The sequence below is a fragment of the Dermacentor silvarum genome, chromosome 7 (assembly GCF_013339745.2).
Source record: "Dermacentor silvarum isolate Dsil-2018 chromosome 7, BIME_Dsil_1.4, whole genome shotgun sequence".
Taxonomy (NCBI): Eukaryota; Metazoa; Arthropoda; class Arachnida; order Ixodida; family Ixodidae; genus Dermacentor; species Dermacentor silvarum.
The window spans coordinates 73,174,287-73,196,087 of NC_051160.1; the positions used below are offsets into that span (position 1 = coordinate 73,174,287).

The 21,801-nt window shown below is 44.2% G+C and overlaps 1 protein-coding gene across 1 annotated transcript; it reads left to right on the forward strand.

Annotated features, from left to right (window-relative positions):
- Positions 1-14,419: 14,419 nt before the first annotated feature.
- On the forward strand, positions 14,420-20,627 carry LOC119458966 (sulfotransferase 1C2-like). The gene is made up of 3 exons (XM_037720819.2): positions 14,420-14,486; positions 16,717-17,078; positions 19,676-20,627. Exons 1-3 carry the CDS (start codon positions 14,469-14,471, stop codon positions 20,295-20,297), a joined length of 1,002 nt encoding a protein of 333 aa, XP_037576747.1. The 5' UTR covers positions 14,420-14,468; the 3' UTR covers positions 20,298-20,627.
- Positions 20,628-21,801: the final 1,174 nt, after the last annotated feature.

Sequence of the window (21,801 nt, forward strand, 5' to 3'; positions counted from 1 at the left end):
TATACGTGTAATGTATGTCAGGTAGAAAGACTATATTTTTTCGTCTGGGAGGCTGTTCACGTCTTTCATGCATGTGATGTGTGTAGAACACCACGTAAATGCGTGGGGCAAATAAGAGCAATTGCTGTGGCGCATTTTCTAAATACAGCGAATAATCACAACGTCGGCCTCATTAAGCGTAGACGCTCCTATACACTATGCAAATTGTCTCCAGTTATCGCGGCGTCTCTCTCTCTTTGTCTCAAGTTTCTCAAAATCATTTTCGCAATAAAAAAAACTTGCCTGAGGCAGAGACCACAACAGTTATCCTCAAGCTGTATCGCTCGAAGAGGCGGACATAATTCCCACAAACATTGAAGTGTGTATGTGACGCAGTAACTGACTCTTACAAATCATTTTACTGGGTAGCCTAAGAGGCATCTGCATCAGAAGGCGTTTGGTGTGTTGCGACCTTACGTCCGAGCAAATGGGGGACAGGCTCTTCTGTGTGTAGACGCGTGCGGCTTAGCCGTGTCCAGAGAAAGGGGAATCCCGGAGGTTGAGCAGAGGCCGGGTGTCGGTACCTTTAGGGCTCGTCGGTGGAGGCAACACACCTCTTTGTACTATGCTTCGCCAAGACAGGCGCCATCCGGACTGACCCATCCGGAGAAAATAGGCAGTCACCTTTTCCTGTCCCCCTCTTCAAGCTTTATCTTTCTCTTCCTGTCCTGCCTCTTTCCTGTCCTGTCTCCTATTCACTTCATCTCATTTTCAAGTTTCCGGACGGCCAGAGTTAGCCATGTGGGCGTGAGTTCCTTGAGCGTGGTCACATGGATAGCGGTAGTTAGGTCTTCAAAACACTGTCGTGTTGGGCTCCATGGTGGACATCAGCTTAGCTGCTCAATGCATACATTATTTAACGCATAAAACCACCTCTTCAGCAAAATATGATGGGATGCTGAAAAGGCACCAGACCGATGCCTGGTGCCTTTTAAACCTAGTTACAGTATCACAATTTTTTTTGTTATTAAGTCTGAAACTAAACGAAAAATTAAAGCCATGTCACGCTCCTTCATGGCCAAAGCACTATTTGAGTGTATTGGCAAAACCTACAAAGCCAAGCAAATCAATTCGTGAGACCTGTTGCTCGTAGTTCTGAGAGCTGAACATAGCAGAGAGATTGAGAAGCCTGCGAAGATTGGCCAGATCAGTGTCTGTCACAACACATCGTACCCTGACCTACGGTAAGAGTGTAATCTCATAGGCGAAACTCATGCACAGATGAGAAAATTGCAGAAGCCTTGAGCTATCAAGGTTTTCTAGCTGCAAGGAGAATAAAGTTCAGGAAAAATGACAACGAAATTTCATTGAAGCACGTCGTACTCACTTTCAACGCTACAACACTTCCAAGACGTGTGAAGGTCGCTTACCTGAAACTTAAAGTGAGGCCATATTTGCGCAAACGCCCCCGGAGCTTGCGGTGTCAGGAATTTGGGAACGGATACCAGTCATATCGCGGAAGGGCAAAATGCGGTCACCCGGACCACGGCGATGAAACATGCACAACAGAGTTCCGCTGTACAAGCTGATCTTGCCCTGAGTGTAAAAAAAAAGTGATTGCGTTTAATCTACAGGAGAACATATCATACATTGAAGCCCAAAAGAGAATCACGTTTGCCGATAGATGCGCTTACGCAAAGGCTGCATGTAGAGGGCTTGCGCCACCAATGGTGTCCGTTGGCAACCGAGTTGAGCTGCTGGACAAGGTGCCAGCGCTCCGGCCCTCACGCAAAAGAAAGAAAAAAAAAACGGATGCACATCGCACCTCCATCCGCAGTGGCGCAGAGGCTTCACCTGGGGCTGGCAGCAGCCAGCGCGCGGTAGAGAGCACTCAGGTCTCGACGTTGGTGCCAGAGGACCGGCTTCTTTCTAAGAAAACGGCACCTTCGCCAAGAACCAGTAAAGAAGAACGCCCACGGGAAACTGAACTTGTGAAAGTGCGTCCTCCGGACGAGGATGAAACGACAGAGCCTACATCTGGTTGGCACACAACACAGTCTGCTGTGTCTCTTGCAAAAAAAAAAAGAAAGAAAGAAAGAAAAGAAAACACACACACACAAAGGGGTAGACTTCGTGTCACTGCCCCTCCGACAGGTACGTGACCGTGGAAGACATTGTTGCATACTTTTCGCACAGGTACATATGTTATCTTTGTTACTTCCTACATAAAATTTCTTTGGGAAGTTCCTGGTAAACCACATCATCCGATATGGCTACTATTCTGCTATGGAACTTCCACTTCTGAAGAGGTAATATCGATGACATTTACGATATTTTTGAACAAGCTGGGGCTTCTGTCACGTGTTTGCAAGAAACTAACTTCAAAGATTGCCATTAGCAACCTCTGCGTCAATATAGCATCTTTCGGAAAGATAGGGAACAGTCTTCAGTCTCCTTCGGAGGAGTGGATATAGCAGTTGCTCAAGGAGTTCCTGTGAGCAACGCCAAGCTTAATACCAGTTTAGAAGGTTCTGCGGTATAGGTTCAGATAGAAAACAGCATTACAGTATGTTCTGTGTACTTACCGCCACGTAAAAATTTCACAATACGCAAGCCTAAAAAAATCTTGTAAACGGACTTCCAGAACCATTTCTTCCACTGGGTCATTTTAATGCCCATAACAGCATGTGGGGAAGTAGTCACACGGACGCGAGGGGTAGAATAGCAAAACAATTTTTAGGCAATGGCAATGCGTACCTCTTTAACGATGGAAAGCCAACCTATTTTATTGCAGAAACACAATCTACTTGTGGCACGCCGTCTCTTGCTGCGTTTTTTTTTCTAGGGACTTTGGGGAATACCCACGTGGCAGTGACAACTAAAATATTGTACTTAAACAGATTGGCGCGCCTCCATCAATGCTAGTACGCAGACAGAAATGGAAGCTTGGTGAAGCAGATTGGTCTCATTTTTCGGAAAGCTTTCCAATAAGGATTGACGATGTCATCGCACTGGATATTGACGCCTTATTTGATGCGATAACTAGAAAAGATTTACAAGCAGCTGAATATTTCATTCCGCTTTCACAAGAGAAGCTTCGACGTAGGCCAAAACTGTGGTGGAATGACACATGTGATCAAGCTCGTAGGAAAGAAAACTGTGCGTGGTCTCCACGTAACAGATACCCAGTTTTCAAACATTTGTTGTTATTTAAACAAAAGCGCAGTGAAGCGAGGAGATCAAGATGGATTGCAAAAATATCACCATGGGTGGAATACGTCAGCACTGTAAATAGTCCTGCAAGCAGTAAAATAGTCTTAGAAAAAGTGAGAAAGATTGACGGCGTCCACAGAGAGTACACATTACCTATATTTGACGATAAAACGGATATTCAAAGACAAGCAGATACACTTGAATAGCAATGCTGGAATTTAGAGCGACGCTCAGTGCACTCCTAAGTTTTTTTAAGATCAAGTCTACTGCATAAAAGAAAAAAAAAACTTCGGATAGTCACCTAATAGTATACTGAGCCGTACAACTGTCCTTTTACAAAAACTGAACTCTTCGATGGGATCAATTGAGGAAAGAGCCGTTCAGTGGGTCTGGACAACATACACTATGAATTGTTGCGACAACCGCACGCGAGCACATACGACACAATCCTGAACCTATTTAACAGGTTGTGGACGAAAGGCTATTAACAGCGAAGCTGTTCTTAGTCGAGCGTGCACCGTCGATGACGGCACCGTCATGAAGGAGCAGAGCCGGAGATGTCACGTAACCCGGGAGGTCTCCTCCCCTCCCGGTCGCCGGGTGGAGCGGAGCCGGCCAATCGGAGCACGCGCCGGGGAGGAGGAGGAGACCCGCCGGGGGTTTAATGGGTGTTTGCAACACGCGCTCTTCGCACGATGAACGCCGCGCGGCGCGAGTGGCGTCCACTGACCAATCTACCACAGTGATCACAAGGCCGTGCTTGTAAAGGACAAAAAAAGAAAAAAAAAAACATCCGACGTGACACTTGCGAAAACCCAAGCAATGGGAGGGATTAAACAGTGAATAAAAGCGTTTTCTACCCTACCTTGTAGTTCATGTCTCACTAATAAAATGCAGCCAGTTCCACGAAGAGAAATCTGTCGAAACAGCGAAGATGTCTTCGTTCCTTCGGTCTTAAGGGAAGACTACCACAGCGAAAAAAAAAGAAACATACACGACAATCGCAGAAAGAGAACGACCACAGCTCCGCTGTTTCGACAGATTTCACATCGTGGAAATAGCTCCTTTTTTTCGAGAAGCCTGCAAGAAGGTGAAAGTTATACCACTTCTGAAACCTGGAAAGGAATGTTCTGATCCGAATAGTAATCCTACCATTGCCTTCATGAGCTCTTTAGGGAAAACATTTGAAAGAATGACCAACAAAGGACTCGTGCACTTTCTGGAAAGTATAGGGCTACTCGATCAGTATTATTAGGATTTTTTATCCAATCGCAGCTCAATAGACCAATCAGTCAGGTTACAGATGAAAATCCGTGAATCTTTCGTGAAAAGGCAACACTGCGTGTATGTTTTCTTTTACTTATCAAAAGCCTATGATAAGAAGTGGTGATATGGTGTGTTTATGGACTTGGACACATATGGGATCAAAGGGCACATGTTTGAATTAATCAAAAGCTATCTATATGGAGGATAGATTCTTTCCGGTGAGGTTTGGCGCAACTCTGTCTGGCTGTGTAACTCCGTAACTACAGTTATTTCGTCTTCGTTATGGTGTTCTTTATATGTCGGTGACATTCAACTTAGTGGCTCCTCCTGTAATACGGTTACTTGCGAGCGCCAACTACAGCTAGGGGTAAACACTATAATACAGTAGGCAAGTGAAAATAGTTTTAAATTTTACCCAGAGAAATCTGTATGAGCACGTTCCAGTCGACACCGAAGTCTAACACCACACCCAACATCACACATTAAAGGAAAACAAAAAAACAGTAACGCTTGAACACAATTTTCTTGGTGTATTCTTTGACAAGAAGCTCAAATTCAAAGCGCACATCGCGTATGCAAAACAGAAATCTCTCAAACCCATAGATTTAATAAAATTCCTATCCCACGAATCGAGTTCCGATAAAACATATCTGCTTTACCTAAGCAATGCAGTTGTCCGGTCGCAGTTGAACTACGGATGTTTGTGTATGGCTCCGCTCGAAAGTCTGCGTTGGAGGCTCTTGACCTGTTGCATCATCTTAGACTATGGCAGTGTTCTGGAGCTTTCCGAACGTCTCCCATAAAAAGCTGGTATGCACAGACAAACCAGTTTTCTTTGGAACACAGAATACAATTTCTTGGGAACACGTACATACCGACGGCTTTGTCGTGTTAAGCGCATCCTTGAAGAATACTATTTACGAGTCCGCGCTTCGAGACACATTTTAGCAATAAACCTGCACTCATTCCTGCCTTCTTTATCAGACACCGAAAACGCAATGCAGACCTATGTCCTTAGATAGGCAAAAAATTATTTTGGAAGGATGAACCTTCTTTTGTTCTTTGGGAGGTTAAGTAGTGCAATGAGAGTTCAGGATAACGAAATACAGGAAGAAATATTCACCAGGAAAGGCTTTGGTAAGCTAGTATTTTGAAACATAATAATAATGTTCCCTTCAGTCACGGTGTACACATTTGTGGACGGGACCTATTTTTGCCATTTCTGTCCAGTTGTGTCCAGGAATAGACGACGAGAATTACACCTAGGGTAAATTGAATGCTCTTCTTACCAAGTACTTTCATTTCACTTCTGAGGACAATGTATCGCTACCGAAGGTTGCTTTGGAGACGGCACTACAGTGTTTGACGGGAGGTGGGACGTTTGGGCAGCAATTACGAAATAATGTTTTTCTGTGTAGTAATACTTGCGATCAATAATTAACTTGTACAAGTAATTCGCGCTGGTGATTTAATTCTTTATGAAGAAACGTATCATTACTGAGTGCACAATATTTGATACGAAATAACTTTATAAATAAAAATAAATAAAAATCGTAAAATGCAGAAAGAGTCATGCTCTTGCTCATAACTTGACTTGCTCTTAACGGAGTTGGCAGCATCTTGGCATAAATTGATGTAAATTTCATACATTTATCGACAGTCGATCATAATTCGTGACTGAATGGGTTATACAAATATATTATGCTCGATATATTTTACAGACTGATCAAAGAGTAACAATTATTTAGGTGCTGCAGTCGCATCACACCATTTTGGAGAACAAATGTGGCTTCCAAGTCACGCTACTGTATTAATGCAGAACTCTATGCCATCTCGTCAGCTCTTGAAACCATCCTGAAAAAAAATGACAAATCTGTCATATTTAGTGACTCTTGGAGCTCTCTTCAAGCTCTCGCATCTAGGGTACCATCGAGAAATGTTTACTGCGCAAAATACAAAATCAATACACCGAATGTCTTAATAGAGCCTTAAATGTCATATTCTGTTGGGTTTCTGGTCATGTAACGAAAGAACAGATTTTATGGCGGCTGGCACCAAACATCTGGAGCTATACGATGTCGGCCTACCTTGGCAGGATTCTAATTGCAAATTCAAAACGGGAGCTGTGAAATACTGGCAGAAACTTGGGATCAGCAAGCTCTTAATATGCCTTACAGTATAAAATCTGTGTTGCAAGCATGGCGCCGTTGTCACCACAAAGAAAGATTTTACGAGGTAATCTTATGCCGCCTAGGAATCGTTCACACAAGAGTGGCCTATAATACATAATAAATAACGAACCGCAACTAACTTGCCAACACTGCGGTAAATATTTAAATGTACTAGACATTTTAATAACATATCCGGGCTTAGAAAAATGGAACCATCTGAATATATATATATATATATATATATATATATATTTAATTATCTAAATGCCAGAGGAACCCTACAATAATTATACTTTTATGCTTTTACTTCACGATTCACACCAACTTAAAAAAATTATGGGGTTTTACGTGCCAAAACCAGTTCTGATTATGAGGCACGCCGTAGTGGGGGACTCCGGAAATTTGGACCACCTGGGGTTCTTTAACGTGCACCTAAATCTAAGTACACGGGTGTTTTCGCATTTCACCCCCATCGTAATGCGGCCGCCGTGGCCGGGATTCGATCCCGCGACCTCGTGCTCAGCAGCCCAACACCATAGCCACTGAGCAACCACGGCGGGTGCACACCAACTTACTGCGCTTTAATAACTAAGGTACTTCTATAAACATCTGGTTGGCGCAATATAGCGTGCACGGCTGCTGTGCCAGTAAAATGCCATATCGCCATCATCAATTTATTTAATCAAAAAACAGCCGCGAAACTGCGGCGAAATTCTCTTGCTAACTAAATTAGCAAGCATGGTTTCGGCGCGCACAGGAACACATGACACTCGATGACCGCGGACACTCGCTGCCAAAACGCTGGCGTCAGAAAGCGCGGCTGCAGCCGCGAGCGATGTGACCTTCGTACTGCGTACGCTTCAACGCACACTGAGCGACGAGAACACAGCACGCCCAAAGGTATGATCCGCCTGCCGACTGCTTTCAAGATAAGGCGCGTGCGACCGCGCGTGCACCAAGTGCAACGTACGGTGCCGGAGTAGAACATGGCCCTCCTTCTCCCTGCGCGCGCGAGATTGAGCAGCGGTCGGTGGTTCCCCATGGTCTCGGTCGCGAAATGCGCAGTTGCTGTCGCGCAACAATGCTGCCACCCCTGCCTCCCTCCCGCCCCCTTCACGGCCTTTTGCACGACGCAAGGCGGTGCGCTCTCTGTTAGCTTCCCTCTCTCTTAGAGAGGGAAGCTAACAGATCGAGCCGTGATCGCCGGCTACCCTCGTCGCTTTCGCTCGCACATACAGCATACAGCGCGCGGTGGCGGTGTTATCGCCCTTGCGCTCTATAAGGAACATCACGGCGACGGTAGAAATGCGTTTGGAGTGTCCATATAATTGAAATTGCAATAAAATTATTCGGATTGATACAGAAAATTACAAATGGACACCCCTGAGATCCACTTATAGGCCGAATTTCGAAGGGAACATCAGTTTTAGGAGCCATCAAACTTCCTGTGAAGGGCATTAACGCTGTGCTCATTTTGTTTACGAAACGCGGTTTTATGTACTGCGAGACAAAAACAATATACTTTTTTCTGCACGCGACCTCACCACAGGGCGAAGACAAACAGAAATTTCCTTCCAGCTCAGATTAGAACACGCGCCCCAGTGTCTACTTGTAATGGGAAACAAGAGGCTCTATTAAGTGCGCTGACAATCAGCGCAGGTCAATAAGGAGACATTGAGGCGCAATTTTTATTAAATACCAACGGATAACAACAACTTCTTGATGGATGAGTGTGTTGACTATACGACTTTAGTTTTGGGGTCAAAAACTTTTAACATGAAAGGAAATGCCAGCGAAAGCATTCAGCAGAAAGAAAGCCACGCTACAGTTATAACGGTTTATTCAGCGTTGCTTGGTACATATCGAGGTCCTGCTTGCTACATATATGCAGCCCAAACGTGTAATAACGGGGATCAGCGAATAGTCAGAAGAGGATCATCTACGGCCGGTGCTTAAAAATCTTATTTCTGGATCATATAAGAACCTGATTTCGAAGACATAGGCTGGATCAATGATTTGAATATCACATGCTTTTAAATGTTCCTCCACAATTGTACCTTTACTTCTGCCCAAGATCCTTATATCAGAGACACCTGGTTCACGGGGACAAGATCGGCCATGCACAGAATAATAAGCACTCAATTCTTTATTTAGACTGTTCGCGCATTCAGTCATTCGATAAATGACGCAGGTGCCAGTCTGCTCCGACATAGGTTCTTCCACAGCTTAGCGGAATCTAATATACCACCCCTGTGACACACTTCACATCGCCATTGACGGGCTTGACGGTAACCCAAGGTGTATAAACCATAAGGGAATGTTCCGCAGAAGCCAGCATTTCTGAAAACTGGTGGCATATGGTGCAACCGTTGCGACCTGTGTGTAGTGCGGACAACGTCTCGTAAAAAAGTAAGAAAATGAATGATGCCAAACATGAAAAGGGAAGTGACGTCTAGATCTTATGCTGCTTGGAGCAAACGTTCGAACTTCTTTATGGTCCGACATTTCGACCACTACGCGAGCAGTCGTTCTTTTTTGTTAGCTTGCCACTCACCGCAGCTGGCGCTCCAGCGCGTAAATAAAATATTTGAGTGGCCTGTGTCTCAAGATAAAATAATAATGGTGGTTATGGCGAGAATTGGCGTCTGTACGTTCCATAATAACCTGCCGAAATAGGGTTGAAATAAATGGCAGGACCAGAGAGGTTTGAAAAGCCAGTTCACTGCTATTCGTCTGGAATTATGCACCTAATCTGTATGGAAAAACAAAACGTTATATTCCAATGGCTGAAAATTATAGTACGGCCAATATTTAGTGACAATATGACAATATATGAGAACCTTTTCGTTGAATTCTTGAAGCAAGCACAATTCTGTGCGACACCATGTATTCACATCCAACGGTTATCAGACAAAAAAGTTCGGCACGGATATTACCACTTAGATATCATTTCAACCTACCAATATGGCTGCCTGTAATGCCCTCATAGCCTGTGCTAGAGAGGGCGCACGAACATGGTGTTACATTTCTTCGCGTAGAACTCTGCATTAGTCGTCAGGGTGAGGCACAGCGCGTTCTATGTAGCAGCTTTAACACGTAGAATAACAAACACTCTGCACTCACACGATTTGTAAACAAATTCTACGGCCTAGCCTGGGCAAAGTTTTAAGTAAAGCGCACGGCATAAACCGAAAAAAAAACACACACACACACACGCAAGGAAATGAAGAAAAAAAGCTCGGACGAAACCGCCGCGTTAAAGTGAGCAACGCCATGCCGCAGGACGAAATTCTGTGCAGAGACTTTTACAGGCCGGCTATCCCTTGTGCCGGATGCACTTGGTCGGTAGGGGTCATTAAGAGCCAACGAATACATACGAACATAAAATTATAACCATATTTTGCTTTAGTACGTCCAAGTAATCGCAAGCGAAGCGTTTACTGTATTTAGCATATTCTGAATAAATATCTTTTAATATTTTTTCACGTAGGCTTTCTTTTTTCAGTGCTTATCCCCCCCCCCCCCCCCCCCGCGCCCACTCACGCTTCAATCGTGGGGAACTGCATGATATATCTAGGACTAAGTTTAGGCATGCTGTCCTTGCAAGTTTAGCGACCTGTGTAGATCGACCTTGGTACACCTACGAACAACTGAACCCGTGATTTCGTGGCACAGATGGGTCTATTTGTTTAGGGGGGGGGGGGTGCATTTATACCATAAAAGCCGAATTTTAAAAGGTCCTGGACCTGACAGTCAAAACTATTATTTATCTGATGAACACACAATTTTCTAAGCATGGACGGCAGGCAGAGCTTTGCAAAACCTCTTTTTTTAAAGTTGGAGTGGACGTAGTTAAATGGTGATTCATCTTTTTTTGCGCTAGGATAATAGCACTTCAAACAGGTTAGCTTAAAACCAAAAATTTACAATAAAAAATAGCACGCTGTCCACCGGAAGCTCATGCGGAAAAGATAGGCCATTGCCATGAAGTTTAAAAAGATTTAAAACGCTGTTGATCTCATTCTCTGTTACGAACAATGCAGCATCAATGACCTTTTCTATGCGGAGGAGCGTCCGGTTGGCAACGTAGTGCAGTTTTTAAATTTACATATTTAGTTTTTCAACGAGCATGTAGCCAGGTGCCACTCACGGAACGCGAAAAAATGCTGTTACGCCGACCCTATTGTGACAAACGCAGAGAGTTCTATTGTGACAAACGCAGAGAGTTCGGCCGGAGATGCTTTGCCTCTGACATGCTACTCTGCGTAAGGGAAGAGGAGAAGGGCAAGTAAAAGGAGAGAGAGGTAGTGAGAATGAGGATGATAGTTTACAATGTGCTATATAAACGTATGATATACAGGTACATGCACTAGCTGCGCACACACCTAACCCACGTCACAATGTGGAGGCATCTATCATGTAGGTCTAGAGCCTTGAAGTGAGCCCACTCTCCATTAGTAATGGCAAGAGCGTTATTATTGCGTTCAGTGCACTTTGACTGCGGTTTCATGGCCCTTGGTTACTCTGCTCCCAAAGGGGTCTGTCATCCAAACCCGACAATATGACGTTAAGTGTCTGTCGTTCGGTGCGATAACCAGGTCAGTCACAGACGATGCGTGCCATTGACTTTGGTGTGTCACATTCCTGACAGTTGGGGTCATACTGTAGGCCTATTTTATGAAGAAAACGCCCTGTCATCGCTAACCCAAGCGTTAGTTTGTGTAGCAAAATGGCATGGCTTCACAATGAAGAAAAGCCGGAACGCGCCACTCATTGTAGACACAACATTTTTTTTACACAGAAGCACATGCGAAGGGCTACGTTATAGTGCTGCAGAGTATACCAAAGCATTCTGGGATTTTAGGCAATGAGTCAGTAGACACAGAAACTAAACTTTCTTATACCGATGCCAATTCGGCAACCATTTCCTTCTCCGCATACAACGCTATGGTACTTCTCTGCACAATGGAGAGCCTACAGTTCGCACTGAGCTAACCTTAACTCTCGTCAAGATCGCCTTTTTATTCTTGACCAAGACTTATCATTCAACATTCTACCTAGAGGCTCAAAAGTAGTGAAAAGCTCTAGGTGGGCGAAGCAGCCGAGCGCAATGATTGAAAAATAGATATGGCGCCATCCCTCGACAAGGTCAACCACAACCTTATAGACGGTGGCCACCCGCGTGGAATATCTGTTTTAACAGCGAAGCTGTTTAAGCCAGCCGCAACTTGTGCGTGTGTCACAAAATTGTCATCATCAGCATTGGCTCGAGCGTCGTCGTCTTCTTCCGCAGTTTAAGCCAGCCGTAATTTGTGCGTGTGCTACGAAATTATCATCAGCAGCATTGGCTCGAGCGTGGTCGTGTTCTTCCGCAGTTTAAGCGATCCATAGTTTGTGCGTGTGGCACGAAACTGTCGCGCCGTAGCCATGGCAACCAACCGACGCCGCCAAGCTCCCGCGAGCTGCGCATGCGCCGTGACGTTATCTTGGCGCGTCCGCGCTTGCCGCTCGAGATAAATAAATAAAAGAAAACGAACGTGCTGGGCAAGGAAGGATTTGAACCCAGGTACCCACGGTCCGAAGGAGAGTGGAATAACCACTGCGCTATACGGCCACGTTTGCCGAACGTGCATTTATGGGAACCATGTGGTTGCATTGGACTGACGATTGCAACACAACTTCCTTTGGGAGAAAGAAAGAGAAAATGAGAGCAAGAGAGAGAAACAAAAATAAACAAGGAGAGAGAGATAAAGAAAGAGAAAGGAGTGATACGAGAAAGCGAGAGAAAGAAAGAAAGAGAGAGAAAGAAAGAAAGAGAGATATAACTTAGCTACAACCAAGAGACGCAATCAATCGGCCAGCTTCGCTGTGTCTTGACCTTTGCGCTGCGTAGTGGAAGCTTCCGCCTTTTTCCCAAAGGGAATAGCTTTCTTTGGCTTTTCCGGGCATTTTTGTGTTAGGTTTGTGGACCCACTTTCGGGAGGGAAGGCGACGACGTAGGAAATGGCGCATGCTTTAGGGCAACCGAGTGGCGCGGATGAACGGGAGCGAGAAGGAGGAGGGTTGTCCCTCGCATTTTCGTCACATGTGTCGCTGGCCGCCAGGCTGACAGCCACATGAACTTTATTTTGGCCGCCGGGCTGTGCGCAGCCCATTGTGGTCGACGCGGCGATTAGAATCCATACCGCATTCCTATCCACGACGTATACACCGCAGACGCAGGCAAGTGTTCCGTCGAACACTGATGGCGTTCATACCGACGCACCCAGGTGTAGAATACTGCACGGGCCGGGCCGACCCGAACGCAGGGGCCCGGCCCCGCCAGCGGGATGGACCGGGCCGCTCGAAACGGTTTTCGGCAAGCTCGGGCCGGACGAAGGCCCGCTCATTAAAGGGCCGAAGTCGGGCCTTCGAGCACACGCGAACGTTATGCATTGCATGGTTCTTTGTATACCTTAGCAAAGAAAATAGGAAAACAGATTAAGTTCTAGTTTCTTTCTTTTCCACAAAAACTAAGATTGTTTCGAGGTAAGGAAAAATAAATTATAGGAAAAAGCGCTCTTCAAACCATTTCCCTGTTACCGCTTTCCAATTGCACTGTTACCACTAGCGATACTATTATTTTAGCGCTAACGCAACAGTACTTGTACAAAACTATTTTCTACGTGTGGGTTCACTTTATGCTGTATGCTCCTGACTTCGGCAGTTTATGTATTTATTGTCTGTGCTGTTATTTTTCCGCTCGTGCGCATGTATTTATCTTGATCGTACGATTTGGTCCTATGAGGCAATTTAGCATGCGAATATACAGGGCGCCCCGAGCCTCATGTTCCAAGATTTAAAAATAAGCTAATGCCACGTAGCTGGACAGAGCCAAGGTAATGCTCTTTGCCATGGCTTGGAGATACTGAGATTATTTTTTACATTCCGCCTAATTACATTATTACTCTTCAATAATTATTCAACTTCTCAAATATTATAATTAGATTAAAAGTGTCCATGAGAAAATTGAGGAACAACATCAAAAACTTCTGATACAGCTTTTGGTTGCTCAATACGTGCTACATAAAAGTGTTTTGCGAGCGTGAAAAAAGCAGTTGAATACACTCAATATGTCCGTGCGACTGTCTGCCCTTCACAATTGAGGCAGTGAAAGAATGAATAAATTATCCTTTTCGCTTCAACTCTCAGAGAGAAACATAGAGTTTGGAGTAAAAGCTGCATATTGCAGTTTCACAAAGCTTCGGCCATCATACAGTTAGGCTACAAGTGCGACAAAACTTGTACCCACAGGAACGAGCAGCAATCACGCTCACAAATACTTGGCATACAAAATATCAATTGTTAGTATCACCCACAGAAGTACAAAATATACAAACAACTATTTACACAGAGAAAACAACAATAAAACGTTCAACTAGCTACCATGTGCATTGCACTACTACCAAACGTTCAACTGCCAGGTGCATTGCACCGAAAATAGACTGGTCGCAGCGTCTACAAAATGACTCATGCTTGCATGGCGTTCTAGAAAGCAGATGCTTCTCTACGAGCTCGGTGTCATTTGCGGCGTATAAAGTGGTGCCCATAACGCAGGATGCGCTCATGTTTTGCAGCACAAGGTACAGGCCGTCGTTCTCTCTACGACAGCGTTTGAACTAAACACCAGCTGTAGGCGGCTGAAACGAACATCTGGATATCACGAGAGGGTAAATCTGTCCACCGTATAGGGCTAGGTCTGCGATGTGGTTTAAAGCACGGTTAGTTTAGGTAATCCTGCATAGTGCATCTATAACTGTCACTGCAGTACAGCACAGGCCGTTGCCAGCATTTTAGACTATGGCAGAAAACCTCAAGGTCAGTATTTTTAGTACTTCTATAGCATAGACTTAGTAACGCTGTCATCATCACTCTGTATTTCTACCGAGATTATGTGGTAGGGAGAAAACCCAAAGCGTACACGTTGCATACGTACATATTCTTTATGAGGCTAAGTTCACCTTTATGAAATTTCTTCTCTGTTTACGAAAAAATGAAGCATCAGAAGGATTCCATTTTACATAACGAGAACTGAATGCACCCTTCTGACTTTAGGCAAGGGTGCAGAGGTTTCTTCAATATTAATTTCATTTCAACAAAGCGGGAAGTAGATTCACTAGATCACAGTGCGATCATGACCGCAGGATACGCAACTGGTCGGTGAAGTGGGCTCCTCTGGAGGTGATTGGTGATGTATCAAATATTATACGTATAGACGCTGACTTTCTTGTTCATTCAAATCAGTGCTAGTGTAGGCATCAAAAAACTGCTACCTGGCTTTAAAGAGATAATAACGATGTACCGATAGTGAAACCTGGGCATGTTCCCTCCTCATTGTTCACGAATCTACGAAAACAAACTTTTATTACTTTACAGTGGCAAAGAAAGGGCACGATTACACAGCTCTTGCTTCGCTTGCTGCATCAGTCGTGTAGAAATTTTTTACGGTAGCCAGGGTCCGATTGGTGCTTTCTGAAGTGCAGCTGCCAAACTAGAACTGCGCTATCACTGGCTTAGTCAGTACGCCTCGCTTTTCCGCTATCGCTATCACTTTGGTACGCTTTATTGTTCATTGTATAGTACCTTAACTCATTTAAGTTTTGTTCAAAAGTGGGGCTCCGTCGTGTTTCTCAACAAAACATGCAAACATGCATTAGCATCTGCAACCCCGTGAACAAGGCCTGTCAGCAGCACCAATCTGAGCAAGACGGGCAAGCCTCTTTATTGTCGCTGAACAGAATATTTTGATTGCAAAAAATAGCATCACGTCCAAGAGAGATAATAAAAAGCCGGCTGCTCATCACTTATTTGCGCATCTGAATTCACTGCTACACAAAGTTTACGCATTCTCACCTTTCCTGTAGAGTAGTCCAAAGAGAGGACACATTGTTCAGGCGGATGTTAAAATCTTTCTCAGCAAAAGAATTTAACAGCGAAGTGAATAGTCCTGCAAAAGTGGTCCTTCAAACGACCATAAAAACTAGCAAGAAGACAGATCTCCATACACAAAATAAATGTTTGTATTATGCCGTAAATTAACAAACTACTCCAATATGAGGACACATACGTGGCGTATGGGAAAACTCACGCATCCAAAGCTATTTCCAGTGAATAGTGATCTGAAGATTTCGGTTGTAACCGCTCTGTAAAACAAAGGAGTCTTCGCAGTATTATTAGAAAATATTATTTTGCTGGTATGTTTGGTTGAAGTTCGTGCTCCGCCCCAGCACTCATTTTTATTTGCCTTCACTTCACTTCCCGATGTTCACTCTGAACGCGTTTATTTTTAAAATTTTCTTATATCAAATAATGCCAGAAACGTGCATACAAATTATGTGCAGTGTATGTTTGATGGCACGCCATTCGTGTGCAAAACTGCCACCCTGTCCAAACCCAATTGTGAATACTTGTATGCAGCGACAACAAACTCATATAATGTGCTCGTGGCATAAGCTCTTAGCAATATTGTTTGGGTGCTAGTTTGCTTTCTGATCTGTAAAAAAAATACTTCATATCCACACTAAACTGGCAGATGCTCTAAACTGAAAGGAAAGTCATTTGCATATCCCCAAAAGCCAGAAACAGAAGCACCTTGCAAGAAGTTTCAGCGGGCCCGTGAAATAACGCGCAGAGCTTCGCTTGTATTTTCTAAACACCATGTCTTGAAGAACAAGGAAATAATCTGTGAACGCTAGAATATTTAGGCAGACTTTGCGTGATATGTAGTAATACAGAAAAAAAGCTTATGTACACATTCCTAATCTTATGTTATGCCATATGTGGCTTAGTTCAGATTAGTTAGAAATGTTACTTTGACGCATCAAATTACCGAAACATGCATGGTTTTGGCAGCTGGACTTACGGGATACATGCCCTAGTTTTAATAATTGTCAGCCTTGGCATATAGCGCGCTCATTCTTTTCATTCGCCTTGTGTCTTTTTTTATCTTCAACAAGTCGTTGGCCTTGAACATAATTCAGTTACTCAAGATTATGCAGTTGAATTTTCACAGCGTACCTTGAACTTTGACTTTGTGGCGTCTTCACAGGTAACAATAAAAAATAAAGCGGAAAAACGACACGAGCACGACACGTTGGTGTACCACGACATCGACGGCTATTTCGTGTGCACTGGATTCGCCGACCAGTGCATCCGCGAGGCGCTGAGCTACAAGCCGCACCCAGGCGACATTTTTGTCGTAAGCTATCCCAAGTGTGGAACAACATGGATGCAACACATAGCGTACAACATCCTGAACAACCGGCCGCCACCGCAAGACCTGCTCGAACAGAGTGCTGTCATGCCATTCCTTGAGCTTCAAGGCGCTGAGTCTGTGGACGCCATGCCTCGACCCGGAGTCATTAAAACTCACATGCCGTTTCACTTGCATCCCTACTCGACGGAGGCTAAGTATGATCTACTTTCTGTTATGGCGCGATGCAATACACTTATATTGTGGAAAGTACATCCGCAGAGACACCCAAACACGAAACAGTAAGCACATCTTTTTTTTCGCGATAAAGTTCGTAACCTCGCATAAAACTTAACAAAATATGGTGGGGGATATATTACGCGGAATTTCACTCCTCAGTTTTATAGCTATATGTTAAATAATGGTAAAAGCATTAAAATCATTTTCGACCTAATGATAGGTATACCATGGGAGAAAAAGGAGAGGGGTTGGATGGTTCGATAATTTTTGTAGACTTTGTGAAAGGAGTGGAATTCGAATTGGCATCTGTGAAAGCTATCACCCACTTTTCAGGACTGGTTTTTGTGGATTGCAGATAGATGGAAAATGGAAAAGTGTATGCACAAGTATAGCCCGCCACTGAAAAATGCCAGAACAGATATAACGCACTAAAAGCATACGCAAGAAGGATAGACTAATTAAATACTACCAGCTGTTTCTTTTTCTTTACTAAGATATGAAAAAGGAACGAAAGCCAGAATAGTATTCTTTACACGACTATTATTGCTTTAAATAAGAACCGAATAGGCTAACAACAACTTCTATAAATATTTTTGTCTACCATGTAGATTAACGTGACAGGCAGCAATTACCTGCATGAAAAATTGCAATTCTCAAGAAGATAAAGAAAAATTTGTGGAGAAATCACGTGTTCAAACCCCGGCTAGCTATTTCGGCGCATGCCTGCGCCGGTCTTGTGCGTCTTCTTTATTTTTACTTTTGCTGCCACTTTCATAAGGAGGGAGCACTCGCCGAATATTTGGAAACAGTTCCCACAACGTTCACTAATTATTGCTTGAGCTATTAATTTTTGTACACATGTTGCAATTGCAAAGTTCTCAGCCGAGCCGCAATTAGATCATTCTACTCAGCAGAAATTGTAGGACTAGTGCCACTTCCGAGATATCCGTCCACAAAGTCTGCTACCAAATACATTGCCATTCACTTTAACAACTTTACAAAAGCGACCCTCTATCAGTTCGGCGGGACCTCACATAGGAATCAAATGTGTACATTTGTGGATATATATATTGAAGGTCGTTATTTAAGCAGTGCAACCTCTACTACACAAGGTATAGCATACCATTTTAAAAATACTTCAGTCTGCTTGTATTCAGTTTTTACATTGCAACATGCATCCTAAATGGAATCATTACCACGGTAATTACTAAACACTTTACCAAGCTGGGCAGAGTACTTTGCTGTGGAAGTACTCTGTCCGTAAGTTGTCCGCCGCTTAGGGCAATCAATCTGATCAGGCCGAATTACGCTATAGGCTCAAGACAAATTGTGTTGTGATAGCAATTAACTCCAGGCGCATTTCAGCCGCCGTCGCCGGCGTCGCCGTGATGTTCCATATAAAGTCCGAGGGCGATAATATGGTCGCTGCGCTCCGGCTGTTGTATGTGCCAGTGAGAGTGGGCGAGGGTGGGCCGTCCATGGTTGCTCAATATGGCGCGCGCAAGGGAGGAAAGTACGGAGTGCGCCGAGTGCTGATAGCTTCATGTGCGCTCTGTTCTGGGCGCTTAGTTCGCGTTGAAGCGAGAGGCAGCACGAAGGTCAATTCGCTCGCTGCTGCCGCCGCGCTTCCTCACTCCAGCGTTTAGACCGCGATTGTGCGCAGTCATCGCGTGAGATGTGTTCATGTTTGCTTGTGCGCGCGTGACACCATGCTTGTTGATCTCATTAGTAAGCGATTGTTTACAAATTTATACGGCCGATACAACAACGATCCTTACTTCATATAGCTCTCTACTAATGTGCTATCGCAATCGATGCTTCGCTTTCCGGACGATACTGCGACTTTTTTCATAAAGTCAAAGCAAAATGCGTGGTATGTGTTATATAGCGCTATTTGGGTTTAAATAAGTGTATTCTTTACTTGGTGGCGTAATATTCATTGCTTTGCTAGCCATGTTTCGCTGTTCGACTGTACGAAATGAGACGCTCATGCTGACCATTTTCACGGCAAGAACTCCTCCTCGAGTGACTCGAACTCTCCTTACCGAAACCCTCGACGGATTCCACGATATACATATCAGTACCAAATAAATAACTTATTGATTTATTGAGTTTCAAACACTACAGTAGGCGACTATAAAAGACACCGTACTGGAGGGCTCCGGATTATTGTTTACCACCTGTGGTTCTCTAAAGTGCAACTGAATCTAGGTACGCAAGAGCCAGTTGCTTTTCGTCATAATCTAAATGTAGTAGCGGTGGCGAGGACGCTAACCCACAATCTTGTGCTCAGCAATAGAATTCCACAGTCACTGAGCCAGGTGAATAGTTACACACGCGAATGCTACTCAATAATTTAAACAAACTTCTTCTTGCACCCCTGTAGTGCACAGTGTGATATCTGGTTTCTGGGGCAAGTCATTTAAAAGTATCTGTTTTTGTTTAATTTTGTGAACTTCCTTTACCATCAAAAGGCTGCATTAACCTCTAAGTAGCTGCACAGTTTTATTTTGTTTTCTTAGCGTCCAATTCCGCTTGAGAACATTTGTTGTTGTTTTTTCTCCTTCTACCTCAGGTACATCTACATAACCAGAAATCCGTACGACTGTTGCGTCTCCTTCTACTACCACACCAAGAGCTTGCCCGAGTACCACTTTGAAGACGGCACTTTCGACGAGTTCTTTGACATGTTCCTCGACGGCCGCGTGGACTTCGGGGACTACTTCGAGCACGTACTGTCCTGGTACGAGCGAAGGTTCGACGATAACGTCCTCTTCGTGACGTACGAGGATCTGAAGAAGAACACTGTTTGCTGGATGATTAGGATAGCGGACTTTATCGACGAAAAGCACGGTTGTGAACTACGGCAGAACAAGAGCAAACTCGCACGTATGTTAAAGGAAACAAGCGTAGAATACATGCAGCACCATGTAAATGAATTTAACCGGCAGCTAAACGACGATATGAACTCTATCGCGGAGGATGAGAAACCGTACTGGATGAAGCTCGTCGCCGAGACAGTAGGCGAAGAAATAATGAATAAACCCGTAACAGGCGACTTTGTACGCAAAGGAGTAGTGGGCGACTGGCGAAGTCACTTCACCCCTGAACAGGTGATTCGCATGAAAAACAGGATTGCCGTGAAAACAGCCGGCAGTGATGTTATGAGTTTGTGGGATGACATTGATCTGCCGTAACACCCTCAACTGGTATGTAAGTTTATTCGCGTATGCTGAAACATTAACATGTGAACTGAATTAACGTGTGACCACGCAATAAAGGTGCGTAATAAAAAAATTGAATGTTTAAATTTCAGCGACAAAGAGCCTCCCCTGTATTGGGGCGCTTGGAAACGCATGGCTGGCATAGAGTAAATAAATATCCTATTGGGAAATATATAATTATTCGTGGCACTGTACATGTGCTTATCTTGATAATGGTATTGCGGGCAATACTTTCAACACGATGAATATTTGCGGGCTGAACAATTGTGAAGGACAGTCAAATATTAAAGTATGTTTTAAAGGATGGCGTATACTTAGGTATTTTAGCATAGTGATCAGCTTACAGAGTAAACTTTCAGTAGATGCACTAAATGTGCTAAATCGGTATGGTACCATCTCATTCCCTTAAAGACACATAACGGGGACAGTACTTGATCTTGGAGCATTGTACATTCATGACGTAAGCAAATATGAGCACATTCTGGATTAACACCGAAATGAATAACATACCGTGTGTTATCCTTTAAACCTACCTGGGCACTAGCTTTCAAGGAAACACTAAATGCTCCGGAAAGCAGCAAGGTTCTGTAGCTAAGTTTGCGGACGTGTTTGGAGTGCACTCCGCTTCATACATAGCAGATAACGCTGTGGATGTTATATACGCAAGCAACGCGGTCACACAAGCTTCACTCGGCGCATTTTACAGTGCAGTAGTTTCTAACTCAATCACGTTAAGGGCCCCGTGTCGCAGAAAATCCTGCGTCGGTCTTGGTGCTCCGCTTGGCGCAGCGGCACTGGTGAACTAATTGGGTTTCTCAAGAAAAATGCGTCAGAAAAATAGTAAAGTACGGCTTCACCACAAGCTACAGGTATAATAGCGTCGGATTGTAATTTGAATATACGAGAAAACATAATTCTCTTGCGCGGAAACTCAAACACAAACCCATTTTCCAGCATTTCTACCATTCATACGGTTGCGCGGCCCGGTCGGCGTTTCTTGTAAGAACACCATCCAGATGGCGCTCGTCTCCTCGGCAGCGGCGCGCCAAGGCGAAGGTGCAGAAAAAAGAAAGCTGAAGTTTCGGGGAAGCCTGACAAACAGTCAGGGATCTTTAAATGCTATCGCGTTCCACTCTTAAAGACGAAGCTTAAGCGTCCTCTAAATTTTTTTATACACTTCAAGTACTGCAACTTATACTTGTGGATGCAAGCTTTCGCACCATCCCACATTATCTCTACACCTTTGCGTTGCCAATATGCAACGCACTATATATTGATCGTGAGCCTAAATTCACCACTGTGGCCACGGGACGCAGAAACGTGTCGATGCACTCGTTCGGTGGGGAAAAAATTCAGACATATGATGATTTCCCAGTAGTAATTACGCATTACTTTGTGACATAAAAGTTCATCGAATTCCGCTAGGCGTGCCATCGCCGCGAGAATCGGGACCCTCCCTCCACATACAACGAGATCT

Excerpts from the sequence above, each read along its gene's own strand:
- LOC119458966 (XM_037720819.2), top strand. Across the intron at positions 17,079-19,675 it reads CCCTACTCGACGGAGGCTAA|GTACATCTACATAACCAGAA; the intron begins GTATGATCTACT and ends CTTCTACCTCAG.